Source organism: Camelus bactrianus, chromosome 3 (assembly GCF_048773025.1).
Source record: "Camelus bactrianus isolate YW-2024 breed Bactrian camel chromosome 3, ASM4877302v1, whole genome shotgun sequence".
In the NCBI taxonomy this organism is placed as follows: domain Eukaryota; kingdom Metazoa; phylum Chordata; class Mammalia; order Artiodactyla; family Camelidae; genus Camelus; species Camelus bactrianus.
In genome coordinates, this window is record NC_133541.1 from 48,332,908 (window position 1) to 48,351,369 (window position 18,462).

Sequence of the window (18,462 nt, forward strand, 5' to 3'; positions counted from 1 at the left end):
GGCCACGCCCTCAGCAACTCCAAATTGAGTTGCTCTTGCACAGATACTGGTCATTGAATTCATCCACTAAGCAGGTGAGACTGAGTAGAAACATTCTAATCCCTCGTCTTTTCTCTTCTAAGTGCTAGTACTAGAGATGTAAGCCTTGATATGCTATTAAGGAATGTGCTGTTTTCACAGTGCAGCAGGCTATGTGAGCAATGGACACGATGCCACAGGCGGGTCAGATTCAGGAATCAGGAGTATATTCATTCTTTCATTCAACAAATATTTATAGAATAACTGTGTGACATTACAGGGAGTGTCTCAGGCAGACAGGATACAGCAATGACTTATTAAATGTATTAGATTTGTTTTTATGCCTAGCATGTGGTCTGACTTGGTGAATGGTCCACATGAGTCCCAACACTCTTATGAAGAGAGTGCTGTGTAATAGCATCCTAAATTTACAGTGGAGAAAAATGAAGCTTACGAGTTTAATTTCCCATCCAGCTAATAAGTGGCAACACTGAGATTTTGAATCCAAATTTCTGACACCATAGTCTGAGCTCTTAACTTTCTCCTTTACATATAAAAAGGAATAAAAGAATTGCTTTTTTAATCTTACTCATTTGACTGCAGGTAAAGTCAACAAATTTCTAACCATGGGTCCTCTGAGAATAATATTTACTTTGTTTCTGACTGGTGAGGATTTTCATCAAATAATGTTCATTAGTGGATAATAGTGGATAATACTATTGAAAGTTGCCAAGAAGGAATATTTGACTAATTAAAATTTTGATACAGGTTATGATTATGTAACATGATTACATTCAGCATGGCATCATCTTTTATCCAAAAAATATTGTTTTGCTACTGATGGGTGTAGGTTTTAAGGTTGGATCTTCTTTTTCAACATTTTCAATTACTATCTAATATGCATGCTATTAGGTAGTTGTTAAAAGAACACAGTTTCTAGATTTCTCAATGTTAGTATTGTTTGGAAAATTAATCTGAATGGAACAAAAATGATATACAACACTCCAGCAGAAATTTAGCTTAGTATAAAGCTGAACCAAATGAAACTGCCATTTTGCAGTTTAAAATGATCTGAAACTATTACCAGTTTAAGCTTAAGTTAAAAATTCCTATTATTCCATATGCATGAATACAGCAGTACCTAGAGTGTAATTTTTGCTAAGACAGGGATTTGGGTGTTTTGTTGACTACTTAATGGTTGTTGAATGAATGAATTAGGGAAGCAAATAAAATATGGTCACTAACTTTCCATCCTAACATGTCTTTGGATTTAGGTGTAAAGTGGAAATAAGAAAAGTAACATGATATGCATAAGTTAGTCTCTTGAAATGATAAAAAGTTTAACTTAACTAATTTGCCTAAGAGAATTAAAAAATATATTCACACAAAAACCTGTACATGAATGTCACAGCAGCATTATTCATAACAGCCAAAAAGTGAAGACAACACATATGTGCTTCCAATGAAGGTTTAAACAAAAGTGGTACATCCATGCAATGGAATATTATTAAGTCATAAAAAGGAATGGAGTGCCAGTGGGTAGTACAACATGAATGAAACTTGAAAGCATTATCCTAAGGGAAAGAATCCAGACAAAAAGCCACATATTGTATTAACAATTCATATAAAATGTCCAGAATGGGCAAATCAGTAGAAATAGAAAGTAGATTAATGATTGCCAGGGTCTAGAAGCAAGAGGAATCAAGAAGTGACTGCTATGCACATAGGGTCTCTTTTTGGGTGATGAAATTGTTCTAGAATTAGATAGTGGTGATAGTTATATAACCTTGTGAATATACCAAAACCCACTGAATTGTATACACATTTTTAAATTAAGGATGAATTTTGTTAGCTATCATGATTGTGGCAGTGGTTTCTTTGGTGTATACATCTATCAAAATTCATCAAAGTGTACATCTGAAGTATGTGTAGTTTACTGTGCAAGAACCATACCACAACAAAAGTGTAAAAAAAAAACAAAATTAAGAGTGAGTTTTATGTTATGTGAAATATATTTCAGTTTTAAAGAACTTAAAGTTCTCCTCTCCAGATGTCCAAGTACACTTTAAATAATAGATATGTGTTTATAAATCTGAGAGTATTAGGAAATGTTCCCTTGTCTAATTATAAACCGACTGGAATGTTTGGAGATTTCAGTAATCTGACAGGGAACATTAAGAGGATTAAATTGACTTCCCCAGTGTTAACAAAACCAATTTAAACGGCATCATTCAAAAACTACATAGTCATATTAAAGTAATTCTAGCAATGACTTCCACGAAAGGAATACCAATTACATTAATTACCGATTTCAGGCTGTCATCATTTAAAATACCTTATATTTACATAATGCTTCTACTTCCTTAAGTATTGAACTGTGCCTTAAAAGATCGTAATGCATAGGAGAGTCACATCTCTAACCACTTAATCAGAGGAGTGAAGTGTGGGTGGAATTGAACAGAAATGTATCAGCAATGCTGACATTCCAGACTGGAATACAAAAGTAAAGCAGGATTTAAGAAACCTCAATTTTAGCCTTCAATGCAATAGTTAAATAGCGATAACCAGAATTACCACACTCAGGAGTACAATGAAAAAATATCGAAATACAACATACATACTTAAAAGTGTACACATCGTTAAGTGTAGACTACTGTTCTTAATTGTACGCTCCTTAAGAAACAGCCTCCAGATCAAGAAATAGAACACAGCACACAGAACTGGGGTTTGTTTGTTTTTAAAGCCAAAGAGAATATTAAAATAGTTTAAATCCCCTCAAGAGCCAGACGACTTCAATCATACCATAGTTAGATTTAGGGAGGAAGGGTAGAGGACCTTGAAATGGTAATAATGTATATTGTAGTATGCATTTAATTTTGATGGCAAATTTACCGACACTGGTATCTACACAGTGTTTCACCTTCATTGAACCACCCTGCAAAATGAATGGTCTTTATCTGGATCCAGAGACTCAGAAACAGTTTCTAAATTTACGCATGACTTTGAAAATCTCTCACATCTGGATGCTTCTTTCCAACAAAACTTTAACCAAGTTTTTGGAGCAGGAAAATTTTGTGTGAGGACGTGCCTTTCTTGCCAAAGTGTTGAGCGCCCTTGGACAGTCTGCAGAAGGAAAACAGTCCCCTCCAGACCTCACTCGTCAAACACTCCATTGTTCTATCTGAAACTCGCGAAGCTCCGAGCGGTCCCCAGGGGTCCAGGACACCCCCGCCCCCCACACCCTCCGGAAGCCTGAATCCCCACCTTACGCCACCCCTCTGCGCCCGGTCCCCGCCCCCTCGAGCTGAAACGAGCCGCTGTTCCTTTAATTCCGCGCGCTGCAAGGGGGTGCGGAGACCAGCGGGTTCCTCCCGCCTGCTTCTCCACCGCTCCCTTCCCCCTCCCATCGGAGTTTCAGGTGAATGGGTCACCGAGGGAGGAGGCTGCCACACCACACCTCTTTGTCAGCGTCCACCTCCCCCTTTCTTCTTCCTCTGGAGGCGGCCGGACTCCCAGGAGAACTAGACCGGACGGCAAGGAGCCCGCGCAGGGCGAAGCAGGTGGGGCTCCGCGCCGCGGGGGAGAGGACCTCCAGCACCCAGGCCTGGCGTTGGTGCGCATGCCCGGGGGCAGAATGGCTGGGTGGCGGCGGGGGCAAAGGGGGAGGAGGAGGGGTGGGTCCCTAGCTCAGTCCCGGGCTGCCTGCAGGAGGTCTGCACGACACCAGGTGCGCCCTCCGGGTGAGCGCGCTCCTTGGCTCTCGCGGTCCTTGGAGTGTCGGGCCTGGCTGCCCTGAAGAGGTGAGAGTTGGGCGCGGCGCCGGGGGGACCGCGACGCCTCTGTCTGGAGTGCTGGCGCGGGGAGAGGACGCTCGGCGCTGGTTTCGGTGGCGGTTTCGCCTCTTGGACCGGGCTCGTGGGAACCGGAGAGGCACGGGGCCGCGGAGACAAGCCATGCGGGGCGAACTTGGAGGCTGCTTCTCCTGGCGAGGGGCGGCTTGCCGCTGCCCATCAAGTCCTTCAGCGGAAATGCTTAAAGCCACCAGGGTCCAGGCGGGGCAGACAACTTTTTGCTTTTATGGGGGCCTGTGGGAGGTTGGTGAACAGCGAGAATCCTGTGCCCACCTCTCCCAGATGCAGTTCTAGGGGTCCTGGAGGAGAGGGCCCCCGAGCTTGAGGGCTGGAGCGAAGGGGGCCGCGTGCTGGCTGGGGCGGGGCGGCTCGGACCCGGGGGAGACCTTATCTCTGCCCTTCCACTTTGCGTATCCCAGGGAGAGAGGGAGTGGTCGGGTTTACACCCTGCAGTATTCCTGGGAGGGCCGATAGGCTGGTTTAAATCCCGTTGGTGGGGGTTGTATGAGCCCGCTTTGATTTAAGCTGGGGGGCGGGGATTTCATTTCTAGTGAAACTACTTCGAGGAAGCTGCTCACGCTTCGGATTCTCACCCGTGACCGAAAGGTCGCCGCCAGGTGGGCGGAACTGCCTCGGGGCCGTCCCTGCTCGGCCAGCGCTAGCGCGCACTACCTGGGGTGCTCTTGGCGCCGCGGGGTCCTCACGGCCGCCGGGACCGGCTACGGGCGGAGCCGCCGGCAATTGCGACCCGCGGAAGGGCTGGCCCAGCGCGCAGCGTACCTGTTGCCTGCGTGGGAGGAAGTGTGCGGGGCCAGGTGGGATAAGGGGCCAAAATGGTCTTAGCACCTTAGGGCTGCGGGAACAGCTCCGAGCCCCTCGTGTCCCAGGTGAAGCGGCTGAGCCGGAGGAGAAGCCACGGCATCCTTGGTTGGCCTTGGGGCTGGCCGGGCAACCTGCCCACCTGGGAAATGACCAAGGGCTGGGAGGAGGCAGCCTTCCAGGTTAGTGTGTGGCCCTCAAGCACAACAGGTGTATTATTGAAATCCTTGGAAAAGAGAAACCCTTCCTATTAAGGCATGTGTGCTTTTTGTGATTGAAACTAGTTCTTTCTAGACAGAGACAGATTTCTCAAACTGTGCATTCCCAAGTGTAACAGTGTTTCTTTTGCACTATACATGTTGACTCTTTACTTTCTCTTCCAGGTGTTTTTAAATAGGCATTTTAAATGGTGACGTCACAGTAATATCTCCTCAGACAAAGCAACACTTCTGGTTTTTGTAGTTTTGCGTTTACTTACTTATTAGGAGCTTCCTTTGCTGGGCGATGGAGAGGAAGAGAGCGAGGTTTCCACAACTTCCCAGGCAATTCAGGGAGATGATGAGCATTGCTTCCTACGTGTAAGGCACCGTGCTAGAAGCCTTTTGTACTATATATCATTTAATCACGTCAGCACCTCCAAAAGCTAGATCTCATTAGAGATCCATTTAAAGTTGAAGTATAGTCAGTTTACAATGTTGTGTTGCAGAACTCCATTTTAAAAGTGAAGAAACACAAGGTAGGGGAAACATGTTACAAATGGGCTGGCTTGAAAACTAGTTAATCAGGGAAGGTATATTAGAAAAGCAGGTCCTTGATATTTCAGCACAAAAACCAGCTTGGGGGAGATTTTCTGGAATTCTCTACATTTGACTAGTCCCGATGGCCTCATGTAAGTGTACCCCATCTTGCTTGATGTAAAGGTAAAATTCTCCCGTTTTCTTCTAAAGATAATGTTGGAATTACTGCTTCTCTTTCAAAATGATAGGTTACTTTCAACCATATAAATTAACTGATATAATGTCTCATCTTCCCAGGAACCTTCCAGAGGGAAGTTTTCTTCAGTTGCATTTCAAGACTTACTTGATTAGACTATTTAGTGGGCGTTTTTCATCCATGTTACTATTTATGGAAATACTGTAGTAAAAAGACCATATGAATTTTTGTTGTACTTTTTTTTTTAGCCTCCAGACTTGCAGCTGTTCTGTAACTTTGTGCTTTCCAGTCTTGAATGTGGAATGAGTCACCTGGGGATCTTATTCAAATACAGATTCTGATTCATAGTCAGAGGTGGGGCCTAAGAATCTGCTTTTCTAACAAGCTCCCAGGTGATGCCCATATGGATGTGAGTTTGACTCTCTTCTCTTCTTTCCTTTAGGCTGTAAGCACTTAACCATTTCTGTTGAACTTAAGTTGAAGGGTTGTTTTTCCTGGGTGTTAGTTATGTGAAGAACTTCAAGGCATTCACTATTGGTTTGAAATCCCAACTCTAATATGGGCTGTTGGTTTTATAAATCAAATACTGATTGAGCATTGCTTTGTACCAGGGATTAGTTCTAGGGATTGAGAATAAGTGATGATCAAGACAGAAATCTATGCACTTGGCAAGCTGGTATTCCTGTTGGAGTGGAGATGTAGCAGTTTAAAAACAGAAAGAAAGAAATAATAATTTAGTTGGGGGAGGTTTGCTCTGAAAATAGGTTTGGTGGTTGGAGTGAGTGACAGTGAGGGCATCTCTGAGGAGGTGGCATTTGAGCTGAAACCAGAGCGGGAGATGCCTGCCATGTAAAGTTCTGGGCCTTCTAAACAGTAAACCCTCAAGATCAAGGCCCTCCCTGGACTGATGCTTTTATTCTAGGCAATGCTTCTCAAAATACATGGTGTGCTTAAAATCATCTGGAGAGCCTATTAAAAGTGCAATGTCTTGTTGTGGGCACAATGGGGCAGTCGGTCGGTGGCATGGTGACATGCAGGTTGGTAAAAGAATTTACTAGAGACAGAGTATGGGAATAGAAAGGAGTTTACCAGGGTACGCTGTCACAGACAACAGCGGGCCACACAGACGAGCGGTGCCTGCATGAGCCCTGAGGGCTGGTTGTTGGGGTGTTTTATAAGGTTGGGTCACAAGGTGTCTGATCATCTTGTGCAAAGGCTCTGATTGGTTGTAGGTGAGGTAAGAGGTTTAGGGTCCGTGAAAGTAGTGGGGTTTGACTCTGATAAGATACGCCTTACCTGGGGCTATTAGTTTGTTAGGGGAAACTCTCCTAGTAAAGAATGCCAGACATCTGAGAGCCCAGGAATGGTGGTGGTTATTAAATGATTCTATTTAGATTATAGGCACATCATTAGTAAATTGCCTAAAATGTTGAAATTAGGCAAATTAATTAAAGGCATATGATCAGAAAGGAACAGATTGCCCTTTAATATAATAACATTTATTTATTTATTTATTTATTTATTTACTTATTGACAGTTTGCTTTAAAGAATAATTTTGAAGCATAGCATTTTCAGGGTTATCTTTTCCATGTTAGGTTAGTTTTCTATTAAGATAACTTTTGGCCAATAAATGTTTTCTTTTTCTTTTCTTTTTTTTTTAACATTAGCTGGCTTTCAGCTTAACATACTCAGTAAGGATCTGTGCTTCCCTTTTGGCCCTGATTCTGATTCAGCTGTTTGACTGAAGTCCCTATCATTCTTATGACACAGGTTCTGTGAAGGTGACCTGGGAGCCCTTTAAGCTAGATCCCATGGCCTTTTCACTCCTTTTTTATTTTCTCTTCTCTCAACATATTGACCAGATATTGTTAATGTTTTTGTGCTGAAGATTGGGCAGTGGTCCTCTCTCTCCTTGTGCTGTGGCCTTAAAGCACAATCACAGGCTGCCTTGAAGGAGACCTTAGAAGTCCTGCAGTCCAGTCCATTCCCCCACCCCTAGCCCCCAAATATCAAACAAGTTAAGCTTTGCACAAATGGCATGAGATCAAATTGTTATTTGTTATTTTGGGGAGGGTGTGTAGAGTCTAAAGGGGGAGACTTCCTAACATTGAGATGAAATCTGACCCTGTGGAGTGTTTTTGTTTTTTTTTTCAAAGAACCATTTCTAGGACTACAAAGACAACTCTTCAGTGTGAGGGCTGCCTTAATGGTCCTTGTAACGTTGAGTTCCCCAAGCCAAACATTTCCTGTTTTTCGAGTCATTTGTCTGCAAAAGGGGTTTTTCTAGATCTTTTAACAATTTTAGTCTCCCTCCTGGAGAGGTACCTATTTCAAATTTCAAGGTTATGCAGGGGTTACTTTTTAATAACTGTATCATTCCATGATCTAAGCACTATCTCTGTAAATACTGCCAGGGTTTGCGATAGCTTGTTAGATTTTGTTGAAATTCTGTCCAAGGAAATGCACTTTTAAAAACGAACAGTTATTAAGCCAGATTTCCCTTATCTAGTATTTATACTATGAATTTTTAAAAATTGAGTTTTACATATTTGAAATGATTTATTCCTGCCACTAATATTTGAAAACTGATACAAGGTACTTAAATGCATGAACACTGAAATTCTCACCTTCAGGATAACCACCTTGCTGTGAATGTTTTTTGCTCATCTTCTCAATACGTTATCATACTTGATTATCGCAGCCCAAAGGTCAGGCTTATCCCCCTCTGACACAGGAGGGTAGCGATGATCTCAAAAGAGAAGAGGAATCTGTCTTCTCAGAATGTGAGCTTTTAAAACGACTAGGTTTGTTTTAGCCCATCATTCTAGCCTTACAGAGACCTCGATCAATGTTGATGTACTCGTAGTCAGTGGGTTAGTTTCCTTTCCAGTGTTTTGTCAGCGGCAAATCTGGACAAGCCTGCCTGTGTTATCTGCAGTCACCACTAGAAACTTCCCTCCAGGTGGACATAAATGGTCCATTCATTCATTCATCCTAATTAGATTCCATTATTCAGCCCCATCGGAATCTGCCTACCCGCCCTCTGTGCACAAGGATGTGCCTGACACTCTCAGGATTCTCTCTGCATTCCCTTCGTCTGCCAGTCTGGTGACCTTCTCAAAAAAAGATATGAAGTTGATATGGCATGACTTGTTCTTAATGAATTTCCTAAATTTATTTGCTTCACAATTTAAAATCGCATCTCTTAGAGGAGACATGACAACTAAACTGAATCCAGAAAATAGAAGTTTGGAAAGGGATTTTGTTATCTGGATTTTTGACAAAACTTAAACTTCAGCCTGAGTCTGGATTAATTTAGAATTTTCAAAAACTCCCAGTGAGCCTGAAATTTTTTGGCATAGTCTTGAATGAGTGAGACCTAGCTATAGAAGGAATAAGATTCCTCGAAGGTCAGTGTGTCAGTATTTGACATTCAGCTTCAGAAATAGGGTCCTACATTTATTAGGGTTTAAATTCAGTTTTTTTAATTAATTAATTTTTTGAAGTATAGGTTATTTACAATGTTGTGTTGGTTTCAGGTGTACAGCAAAGTGATTCAGTTATATTTTTATATATATATTCTTTTTCAGATTCTTATAGGCTATTATAAGATACTGAATATAGTTCTCTGTGCTTTACAGTAGGTCCTTGTTTTTTTTTATCAATTCAGTTTTTATCAATGTTCTTTTACTGAACATCAATTAAGATGACAATTAATCTGGACTTTTACTCTATCATAGCACCATAACATTTTGGCCTAAATAACTCATCTGTGTATGTGTTTGGGTGCCAGTTATAGGGCTGTATACACATTTGATTTGTGTAATCTTCTGTATGTTATACTTCAATAAAGCAGTTTTTAGAAATAAAAGAATGTGGAGAAAGTTGTCTTCCCTCACTGTGTTTGGAAAATTATGCTAATTGTGTTGGTGTTACTAACATTTAATACATTTCCATCTTTGAGTTTTTACCTAACATACATTTGGGCAATATTTTATTCTGAGAAATTTGTCTGTAAGGCTTTTCATTTCTCCATCAAATCTGAATGTGAGCCTTGCTGGGTAGAGTATTCTTGGTTGTAGGTTTTTCCCTTTCATCGCTCTAGATAGATCATGCCACTCCCAGCTGGCCTGCAGAGTTTCTCTGAAAAATAAGCTGGTACATTATGGGAGTTCTCTTGTATGTTGTTTATTGCTTTTCCCTTGTTGCTTTTCATATTTTTCTTTCTCTTTAATTTTTGTCATTTTGATTACAATGTGTCTTGGTGTGTTCCTCATTGGACTAATCCTGTATGGGCCTCTGCGCTTCCTGTACTTGGGTGACTGTTTCCCTCCTCAGGTTAGGGAAGTTTTTAGCTACTATCTCTTCACATACTTTCTCACGTCCTTTGTCTCTCTCTCCTCCTTTTGGTACCTCTATAATGCAAATGTTAGTACACTTGGTGTTGTCCCAGAAATGTCCTTATTTCTTTTCGTTCTTTTTTCTTCTGTTCTGCTGCAGTGATTTCCATTACTGTCTTCCAGCTCACTGATCCATTCTTTTGCCTCACTTTTTCTACTATTGATTCCTTCTAGTGTGTTTTTCATTTCAGTTGTTGTTTTCTTCAGCTCTGTTTGGTTGTTCTATATATTTTCTAACTCTTTGTTAAAAACATCTAACTTCTCACTCTGTGCATCCATTCTTCTCTAGAGTTCTCTGATCATCTTTACAATCATTACTCTGAACTCTGTCTCAGGTAGATTGCCTATCTCCACTTCACTTAGTTGTTCTTCTGGGGTTTTACCTTGTTCTTCTGTCTGGAACATATTCCTTCGCCACCTCATTTTGTCTAAATTTGTATTTGTATTTTTATGTATGTGGTAGGTTAGTTACCTTTCTCAACTTTGGAGAAGTGGCTCTCTGTATTAGACTCCCTGTGTGTCCCAGCAGTGCACTCCCCTCTCGTCACCCAAGGGCCAGGGCCAGCTGGTCCCAGGGTAGGATCTGGCCTGCATTTGCAGATTCAGTCCCGCAGGCTGCGAGATCTCAGTTTTCTTGCTTCTGGTACCTGTCCATTGGTGTGTGGAGCTGGGTCCTGGCTCTCTGGTGGGCAGAGCTGTGTCTAGGAGCCTGTCTGGGGGCAGCTGTGGGCTCAAGAAGTCTTTAGGCAGGCTGTTTCCTGATGGATGGGGCTGTATTCCTGCCCAGTTAGTTGTTTGGCCTAAGACATCCCCGTACTGGGGCCTACAGGCTATTAAGTGGGGCCAGGTCTTGGTGCTAATGACCCAAGTAAGTGTCAGCCTCCAGAAGAGTTCATGCAGATGAATACTCCCCAGTATGTCTGCTACCAGTTTTTATGTCCCCAGGGTGAGCCACAATGCCCCTGCCCTGTTTCCCCTGCCTCCCCAGGAGACCCTTCAGGATGGTCTGGCCCAGACTCCTATGAAGTTACTGCTTTTGCCCTTGGTCCCTGTGAGTGGGAGAATTTGTGAGCATCTTTTAAGAGTGAGGTCTCTGTTTCCCCCAGTCCTGTGGAGCTCCTGCAATTAAGTCCCGCTGACCTTCAAAGCCAAATGCTCTGGGGGCTCCTCTTCCCAATGCCCAACCTGCAGGCTGGGGAGCCTGACTTGGGGCTCTATTCTGAGAAATTTGAAATTGACTGTTCTTAAGGATGTGAAGGGTAGTTGCTATTGATTTTAAAGAACAAAGTTTAAAGAATTTGAATTTATTTACTGTTCCTAACATAACATAGTAATATATGATTGCTCAGACGTTATTTAAAAAGGGAAAAATATTGAACACTTTAATATACTCAGATTGTAGATCTTGCTTGTGTCCATTCCTTCATCCACCCTCAAGTTTTCAGCTCCTTGTTAAGTCTCCTGTTATCTCCAAGCTGCACATTATCATGTAGTTCGGTCTTAAATAATGCCTGTTGTACTTGCTGTTTCCTTTGTGCATGACCTTCAGGAGAACTTTGTCTCATACTTAACTTCCACGGTCTCCATGGTTCAGTGTTGATGCTTGTTGATTGAGTGAAATTACCTCTCAGATGTTTGGGGATTCTTGCGTTGAGGAATTTTAGAACAAAATCAATCTGCCTTTTCTCTTAGTGAAGAGGACTCTTTAAAACAATATGTGTTTGATGACTTTCCTTTTTTTGTGAAAATTTGGCTCAATTTTGAAGACTGGGAGATAAGGGGAAAATGTCCACAACCCTTACCGTTCATAAGTAAAATGATAAATGCTTAGTTTTTCACCAGATTATGATTTAGTTAACAATGAGGGGCTGGCATGTGCTGGACACAGCTGTGTACGCAGTTTCATGTGCATTCTCATTTTATATGAACTTTTGAAAGTAATATGAGGCAGAATAAATATGTTTTAAGGAATTTTATCTTTTATACATCTTCCTTTGTGTTCTTTGAAGTGACTATTTTTAAAAACACCATTTTTACTTGTGCTGTAAATCTTTGTGAGATTTTCATGACTACAACTTAGAATTTCAAGTTTAAATAATCTACTGTGCTGGGGATGTGCAGAGCACAGTGCTCAGTGCTCTGAGAACTACCAGGCCGAATGATTCCTTCGCCCAGTGATTTCTTATGCTCAAAGAATTAATGGTCCATCGTGTAAAAATGACAATGAGAAGAACAAGGGAAATAACCATGGAGTGAAAGCTACTTGAGATTGGTATCATTGGTTTTCTTAGTGATGCAAGGAAACTCTGAGCTCAGTAGTAATGCCATTACCCTACTTACGTTGCTTAGACTTTCTCATCTTGGGAGCTACCAGGCATTGCTCATCCTGAAGATCAGGTGACCACTGACACCAGCCATGTCATCCAGGCCTCTTGAAAGTCCACCTCCTTACAGACCTGATGAATTGTAAGTAAACATGTAATTCTTTTTTTTTTTTTTAACAACTCTATTACATGTAAAAAAAAATGTATAGTTGAAACTTCCATCTATTTTATGCTTGCTTTTAAAAATAAAATACTATGTGCATTTGCAAAATCAAATTGAACCAACTGTATACAGTGAAGGGTAAGTTTCCCTCCTACCCTTAACTTCCAGGATGACAGTTTTTCCTGCAGTGGGAGCTGCCGTCACTTGTTTTTAATGTTTGCTTCAACATAGTCTAGGCTTATATTTGTGTGTATATTTATTCCTTTTTGATTCTCACAAAGGGTGTGAAGCTTCCATATTAATGCCTTGTTTAGATGACTGGTGGCAAAAGATTGTCAGTTTTTAAAAGAGCACCTTTATTGAGATTAAATTCCTACACCATACAAAGCACCCATTTAGAATAGACATCTCAGTGGTTTTAGTATATTCACAGTCGTGCAGCTGTCACCACAGTCAGTTTAGAACATTTTCATCATCTCCTCCCCAAAGAAACACTAACCATTGGCAGTCACTCCTCATTTCCCCAGTACTAGGCACCCACCAATCCACTTTCTGTTTCTAGATTTGCCTGTTCTGGACATTTCAGTTAAATGGAATCATACAACATTCGGTCTTTTGTGACTGACTTCTTTCATGTAGCGTAATGTTTTTCACATTGTAAATTCCTTAATTATGTTAAAACAACAAGCAAAGTTGAAGGTTCTTGGTGTCCTTAGTCATTTGGAGATTTAACAATGAATTCTTAAATTTTAAATTTGCTATCAAATATTGAAAGGGATTTCCTCCTTTAAATAATTTGTAGCTTTTACTCTGATAACCGTAGTAAGGAGTGTGTTCCTGTTACACAGCCTCCTGACTAATTCCTGAACTTGGGACATGGTTGTTTATGAAAGTGAGATCCTTAAAATATGCTGGCAGATATAGTAGTAACGGAGTTGTGTTCCATTAACCTCATACTTAGTTTTGTACACTTATTTTGTATATGATTAAATATATATGTAGAAAAGGGCTGAGAACATGCATATGAGGTGATGAATAATGACAAAGCTAAATCACCACCTAAGTCAAGAGACAGAACACCCCAGAGTCTTTCCCTATGTCCTCCCCTTTCCATGGACACCTGACATATGGACGTTGCTTTTCTCTATTAGTTCACCACTTTATACATCCTAAACAATGTGGTTTAGTTTTTCTTATTTTTAAACTTTCTATGAATGTAATATACTGTGTGTATTCTTTTCTGCCTTGCTTCTTTCAGCTTTGCTTATAAGATGTCTGCGTGCATTTGTAGTTCATTTTTTGCTTCAGAGCAGTGCTAAAGAAATATAATGCAAGCCATGTATGTAGTTTCATGTTTTCTTGTAACCACATAAGAGAAGAAATTAACTTTAATATTTCACTTAACCCAATATATCCAAAATAATATCATTTAAACATGTGATTGATAAAAACACAGATTCATAAGATTAGTTTATATTCTTTTTAAAAATATGGACTTTTTTTTTTTTAGAGCATTTCTAGGGTCACAGCAAAATTGAGAGGAAGATATAGAAATTTCCTGTGTCTCCCTGTCCCTACTCCTGCATAGCCTCCCCCTTTAGCAATATCTCCCACCAGAGTGGTGCACTGGTTACAGCTGATGAACCTACATTGACACACATCATTATCACCCAAAGTACGTGGTTAATATTAGGGTTCTCTCTTGCTGGTGATACATTTTTTTTTCATACTATGACCACTTTGTTATTTTACACTTGACAACGCATCTTAGTTTGGACTAGCCACATTTCCATTGCTCAGTTGATCTGTGTGGCTAGTGGCTGCTGTATCAGACAGCACAGCTCTGTAGCATTGCATCATCAGCCTGTATCACAGTTCCCCACTGCACTGTAGGCAGGCGTTTGGGCTGTTTCCAGTTTGGAGTTATCACAAGCAATGTGTCTGTGAACATTACACTGTTAATGGGAGTTTAAGTGATATTGTCATTGTGGAAAACAGTTTGACATTGTCTAGTAGAGCTGCAGATTGAAAAAAAAATTAAGAAATTCTACTCCTGGATGTATACCCTAGAAAAATAGTGCCTGTGTGTACCCAGATGTATGTTGGAGGTTGTTAGAGCTGTGCTGTTCATGACAGCCCCAAATGGAGACACCCCAAATATCTAAGTAGAATGTGTTCGAGAATTTCCTTACTTGACATTTTTCAGTGTTCTCTTCAGTTTCTCCATTTCCTTTTCATTCTCATATACTCAGGTAATTCTCCTAATTCCTGTGGTTAGCGACACCCAGTAGTAAGATGTCTCCTTTAGAGTAAGGAAGGTGTTCTCTAGAAATAATGTCGAAAACAAAAGAGGCTTAGTTTAGGAATTGAATTTTACCTCCCCAGGGCCCACAGTGTTTAGATTCAGTGTGTCCACACATCAGTGTGTCATCTATAACCTGTGTGTGTATAATTAAATTACTGGGGATTGCAAGGTATTTTTCTCAAGGAGATTCAAGATCTAATTAGGCATTTTCCTGATGAGCCATCATTAATATTTGATCTACTTTGTAGTTCCGGCCATAACTGACACTATGGTTCATGTAGTGATTTGTTTAATGTCTTACTGCACTGACAGATTAACTCTGTGAGGGGCCTGGCCTGAGACTGTCCCATTCATTGTATGCCTGGTGCCTAGCACAGTGCCCCGCACACGTCAGCCGGGCAGCTCCAGTAAATAGGCGCCAAATGAATAACTGAACAAATTGCTTTCTTAGGTAAGAGAGTGAGGCTGCCAGGAATTGCACCTGACTCTGTAGGCCACTGCAGGTGTCATGTCTGAAGGAACCGCCTCAGGTCACAAAGGCAGAAGGGTTGACACCATTGTTCTAAACTGCCTGGGTCCCATCCCAGGGATTATGATTTACCTGGTATGGAGTGCTGCATCTGGGGATTTTACACACTCCCCAGCTGATTCTAGTATGCAGCAAACTTTGAGAACCTCTGCTCCATGGAAACTAAGCAGTCATTCTCAGTGCATGGTTCCCCAGCTGCAGCATCAGTGGAATCTAGAAACTTGTCCCACCCTAGACCTACAGGCTCAGCCACTCTGGGGGTGCCCAACAATCTAGGTTTTAACAAACCCTCCAGGTGATTCTGATGCATGAGGCTCAGATACCTTTACTGTTCAGTGGGTGTCTGAGCCAATTCAGGCTACTGTAATAAAGTACTGGAGACTGGGTGGCTTATAACCAACAGAAATTTACTTTTCACTGCTCTAGAGGCTGGAAGTCTGAGATCAGGGTGCTCAGGTTCTGGTGGAGGCTGGAGGCCCTCTTCTGGGTTGCAGACGGCCAACTTCTTGTGTCCTCACATGGTGGAAGGGGTGAGAGAGCTCTCTGTGGCCTCTTTTATAAGGGCACTAGGCCCATTCAGGGGGGCTCCACCCTTAGGACCTAATTACTTCCCAAAGGCCTCACCTCCTAATACCATCACGCTGGGGGCTAGGATTTTGACATTTGAATCTGAGGGAGGAGGACACAGGTTGCCCCAGTGCAGTGGGGCAGTACAGATAATAGTTTTATTTTCCAGTGGTTTGTTACAGTTGTTCCAAGTACTTTATATGTTCTTTCTGCTCACAACCAAAAAAGTGCTAACTTAAAGTTGTTTTCATGTGCATTTCAGCAAACCTAATCATTATGCACCAAGCAATGACGTATATGGTGGAGAGATGCATGTTCGACCAATGCTCTCTCAGCCGGCGTATTCTTTCTACCCGGAAGACGAAATTCTCCACTTCTACAAATGGACCTCTCCGCCAGGAGTGATTCGCATTCTGTCTATGCTCATTATTGTGATGTGCATTGCCATTTTTGCCTGTGTCGCCTCCACACTTGCCTGGGACAGAACCTATGGAACTGGTTTGCTAGGAGGTAGTGTTGGCTACCCTTTTGGAGGAAGTAGCTTTGGTGGCTATGGAAGCGGCTATGGCTATGGTTACGGCTATGGTTATGGCTATGGAGCGGGCTACACAGATCCAAGAGCAGCAAAGGGATTCCTACTGGCCATGGCTGCCTTTTGTTTCATTGCTGCATTGGTGATATTTGTTACCAGCGTTATAAGATCTGAAATATCCAGAACAAGAAGATATTATTTGACTGTGATAATAGTGAGTGCTGTCCTGGGCATTATGGTGTTTATTGCCACAATTGTCTACATAATGGGAGTCAACCCAACCGCCCAGTCATCTGGGTCTCTGTACGGTTCACAAATATATGCCCTCTGCAATCAGTTTTATACACCTGCAGCCACGGGACTCTACGTGGATCAGTATTTATATCACTTCTGTGTGGTGGATCCCCAGGAGGTATGGGTAGTTTTGTTGTCTTTTTTCTCTCCCGCTTTCCTTAGGTCAGAGGCTCTCATCTTGGGATGCTTAATAGAGTCACTTTGGAAACATTTTTAAAAATACCGATGTCAAGGCCCCACTTCTGTTTAAATCAGAATCTGGGAGAAGGGCTGGGTGTCACCATAAAAGTATAATTAACCCACCATCTAATTCATCCATTTAAAGTATAGTTCAGTTGTTTTTAGTACACAGCCATCACCACAGTTGATCTTAGAATATTTTCACTACCACAAAAAGAAACCACATCCTCACTAGCGATCACTCCTCATTTTCCTAGCCATCCCTAGACTGAGAAGCTGCTAATTATTCTATAAATTTGCCTATTCTGGGTATTTCATATAAGTGGAAGCATACAATATGTGTGTTATTTTTTTAATGATTGGCTTCTTTCATTTAGCATTCATGTTTTTGAGATTCATCCATGTTGTAGTATGTACCAGTACTCCATTCCTTTTTATTGCTGAATAGTACTCCACTGTGTGGATATACCACATTTTATATACTCATCAGTTGATAGACATTGGGTTATTTCCACATTGGCTGTTATGAATAATACCCTGAATATTTGTGTATAAGTTTTTGGTGAAACCTTTGAATTTCTCTGGAGTTCAATATATACCTAGAGGCAGAATTGCTGAATCTTATGGAGACTTTGTTTAACCTTTTGAGGAACTGTCTGACTGTTCTCCAAAGAGGTTGCACTGTTGTACATTTACCAGAAATGTATGAGGATTCCAGTTTCTCCACATCTTCACCAGCATTATTTTTGCCTGATTCTAGCCATGCTAATGGGTGTTAAGTGCTATCTCATTTTGGTTTGATTTGCATTTCCCTGATAGCTAATGATATTTTCCTGTGATTATTGTCCATTAGTATATCTTCTTTGGCAAAATGGTCATTCCAACTCTTTGCCCATTTTTTAATTGGGCTACTTGGGTTTTTATTATTGAGTTGTAAGAATTTTTCTATATCTGGATGTAAGTCCCTTATATGATTTGCAAATATTTTCTCTCTATTTTGTCATTTCCTTCACTTTCTAGATGATGTTCTTTGCACAAAATTTTTTTAATTTTGATGAGATCAAATTTAATTTTTCTTTGTTTCTTGTGCTTTTGGTGTCATATCTAAAAAAACACTTTGCCTGATTCAAGGTTACAAAGATTTACTCCTATTTTTCTTCTGAGAGTTTTATAATTTAGCTTTTACAGTTAGATCTATGATCCATTTTGAGTTAATTTGGGAAGGAAGGGGGTCCTACATTCATTGCATGTGGATAACCTGCTTTCTTAGTATCATTTGTTGAAAAGACAATTCCTCCATTAAGTTATTTTCATAGCCTTATCAAAAATGAATTGACCAGAGAAGAGTGGGTATAGCTCTGTGGTAGAGCACATGCTTAGCATGCACGAGGTCCTGGGTTCAATCCCCAGTACCTCCATTTAAAAAAATGACCGTAAATATGAGGATTTATTTCTAGACTCTCAGTTTGTTTCCATTAATTTATATTTCTGTCATTAGGTCAGTACCACACTCTCTTGACTGCTGTAGGTTTGTAGTAAATTGTGA

At 41.2% G+C, this 18,462-nt stretch overlaps 1 protein-coding gene across 4 annotated transcripts in view; it reads left to right on the forward strand.

Annotated features, from left to right (window-relative positions):
* The first annotated feature begins 3,325 nt into the window (after positions 1 to 3,325).
* OCLN (occludin) overlaps positions 3,326 to 18,462 on the forward strand; it is a 45,769-nt gene continuing 30,632 nt past the window's right edge. Inside the window, exons 1-3 of one of the 4 annotated variants that reach the window (XM_010949329.3) lie at positions 3,326 to 3,631; positions 12,372 to 12,488; positions 16,173 to 16,854. In XM_010949329.3, the coding sequence (XP_010947631.2) occupies positions 12,439 to 12,488; positions 16,173 to 16,854 (732 nt within the window). In that variant the 5' untranslated portion in view covers positions 3,326 to 3,631; positions 12,372 to 12,438. Of the gene's footprint in view, positions 3,632 to 3,673; positions 3,819 to 3,843; positions 4,871 to 12,371; positions 12,489 to 16,172; positions 16,855 to 18,462 lie in introns of those variants that run through there. The other 3 variants (XM_010949326.3, XM_010949328.3, XM_045512388.2) reach the window with 3 other exon arrangements.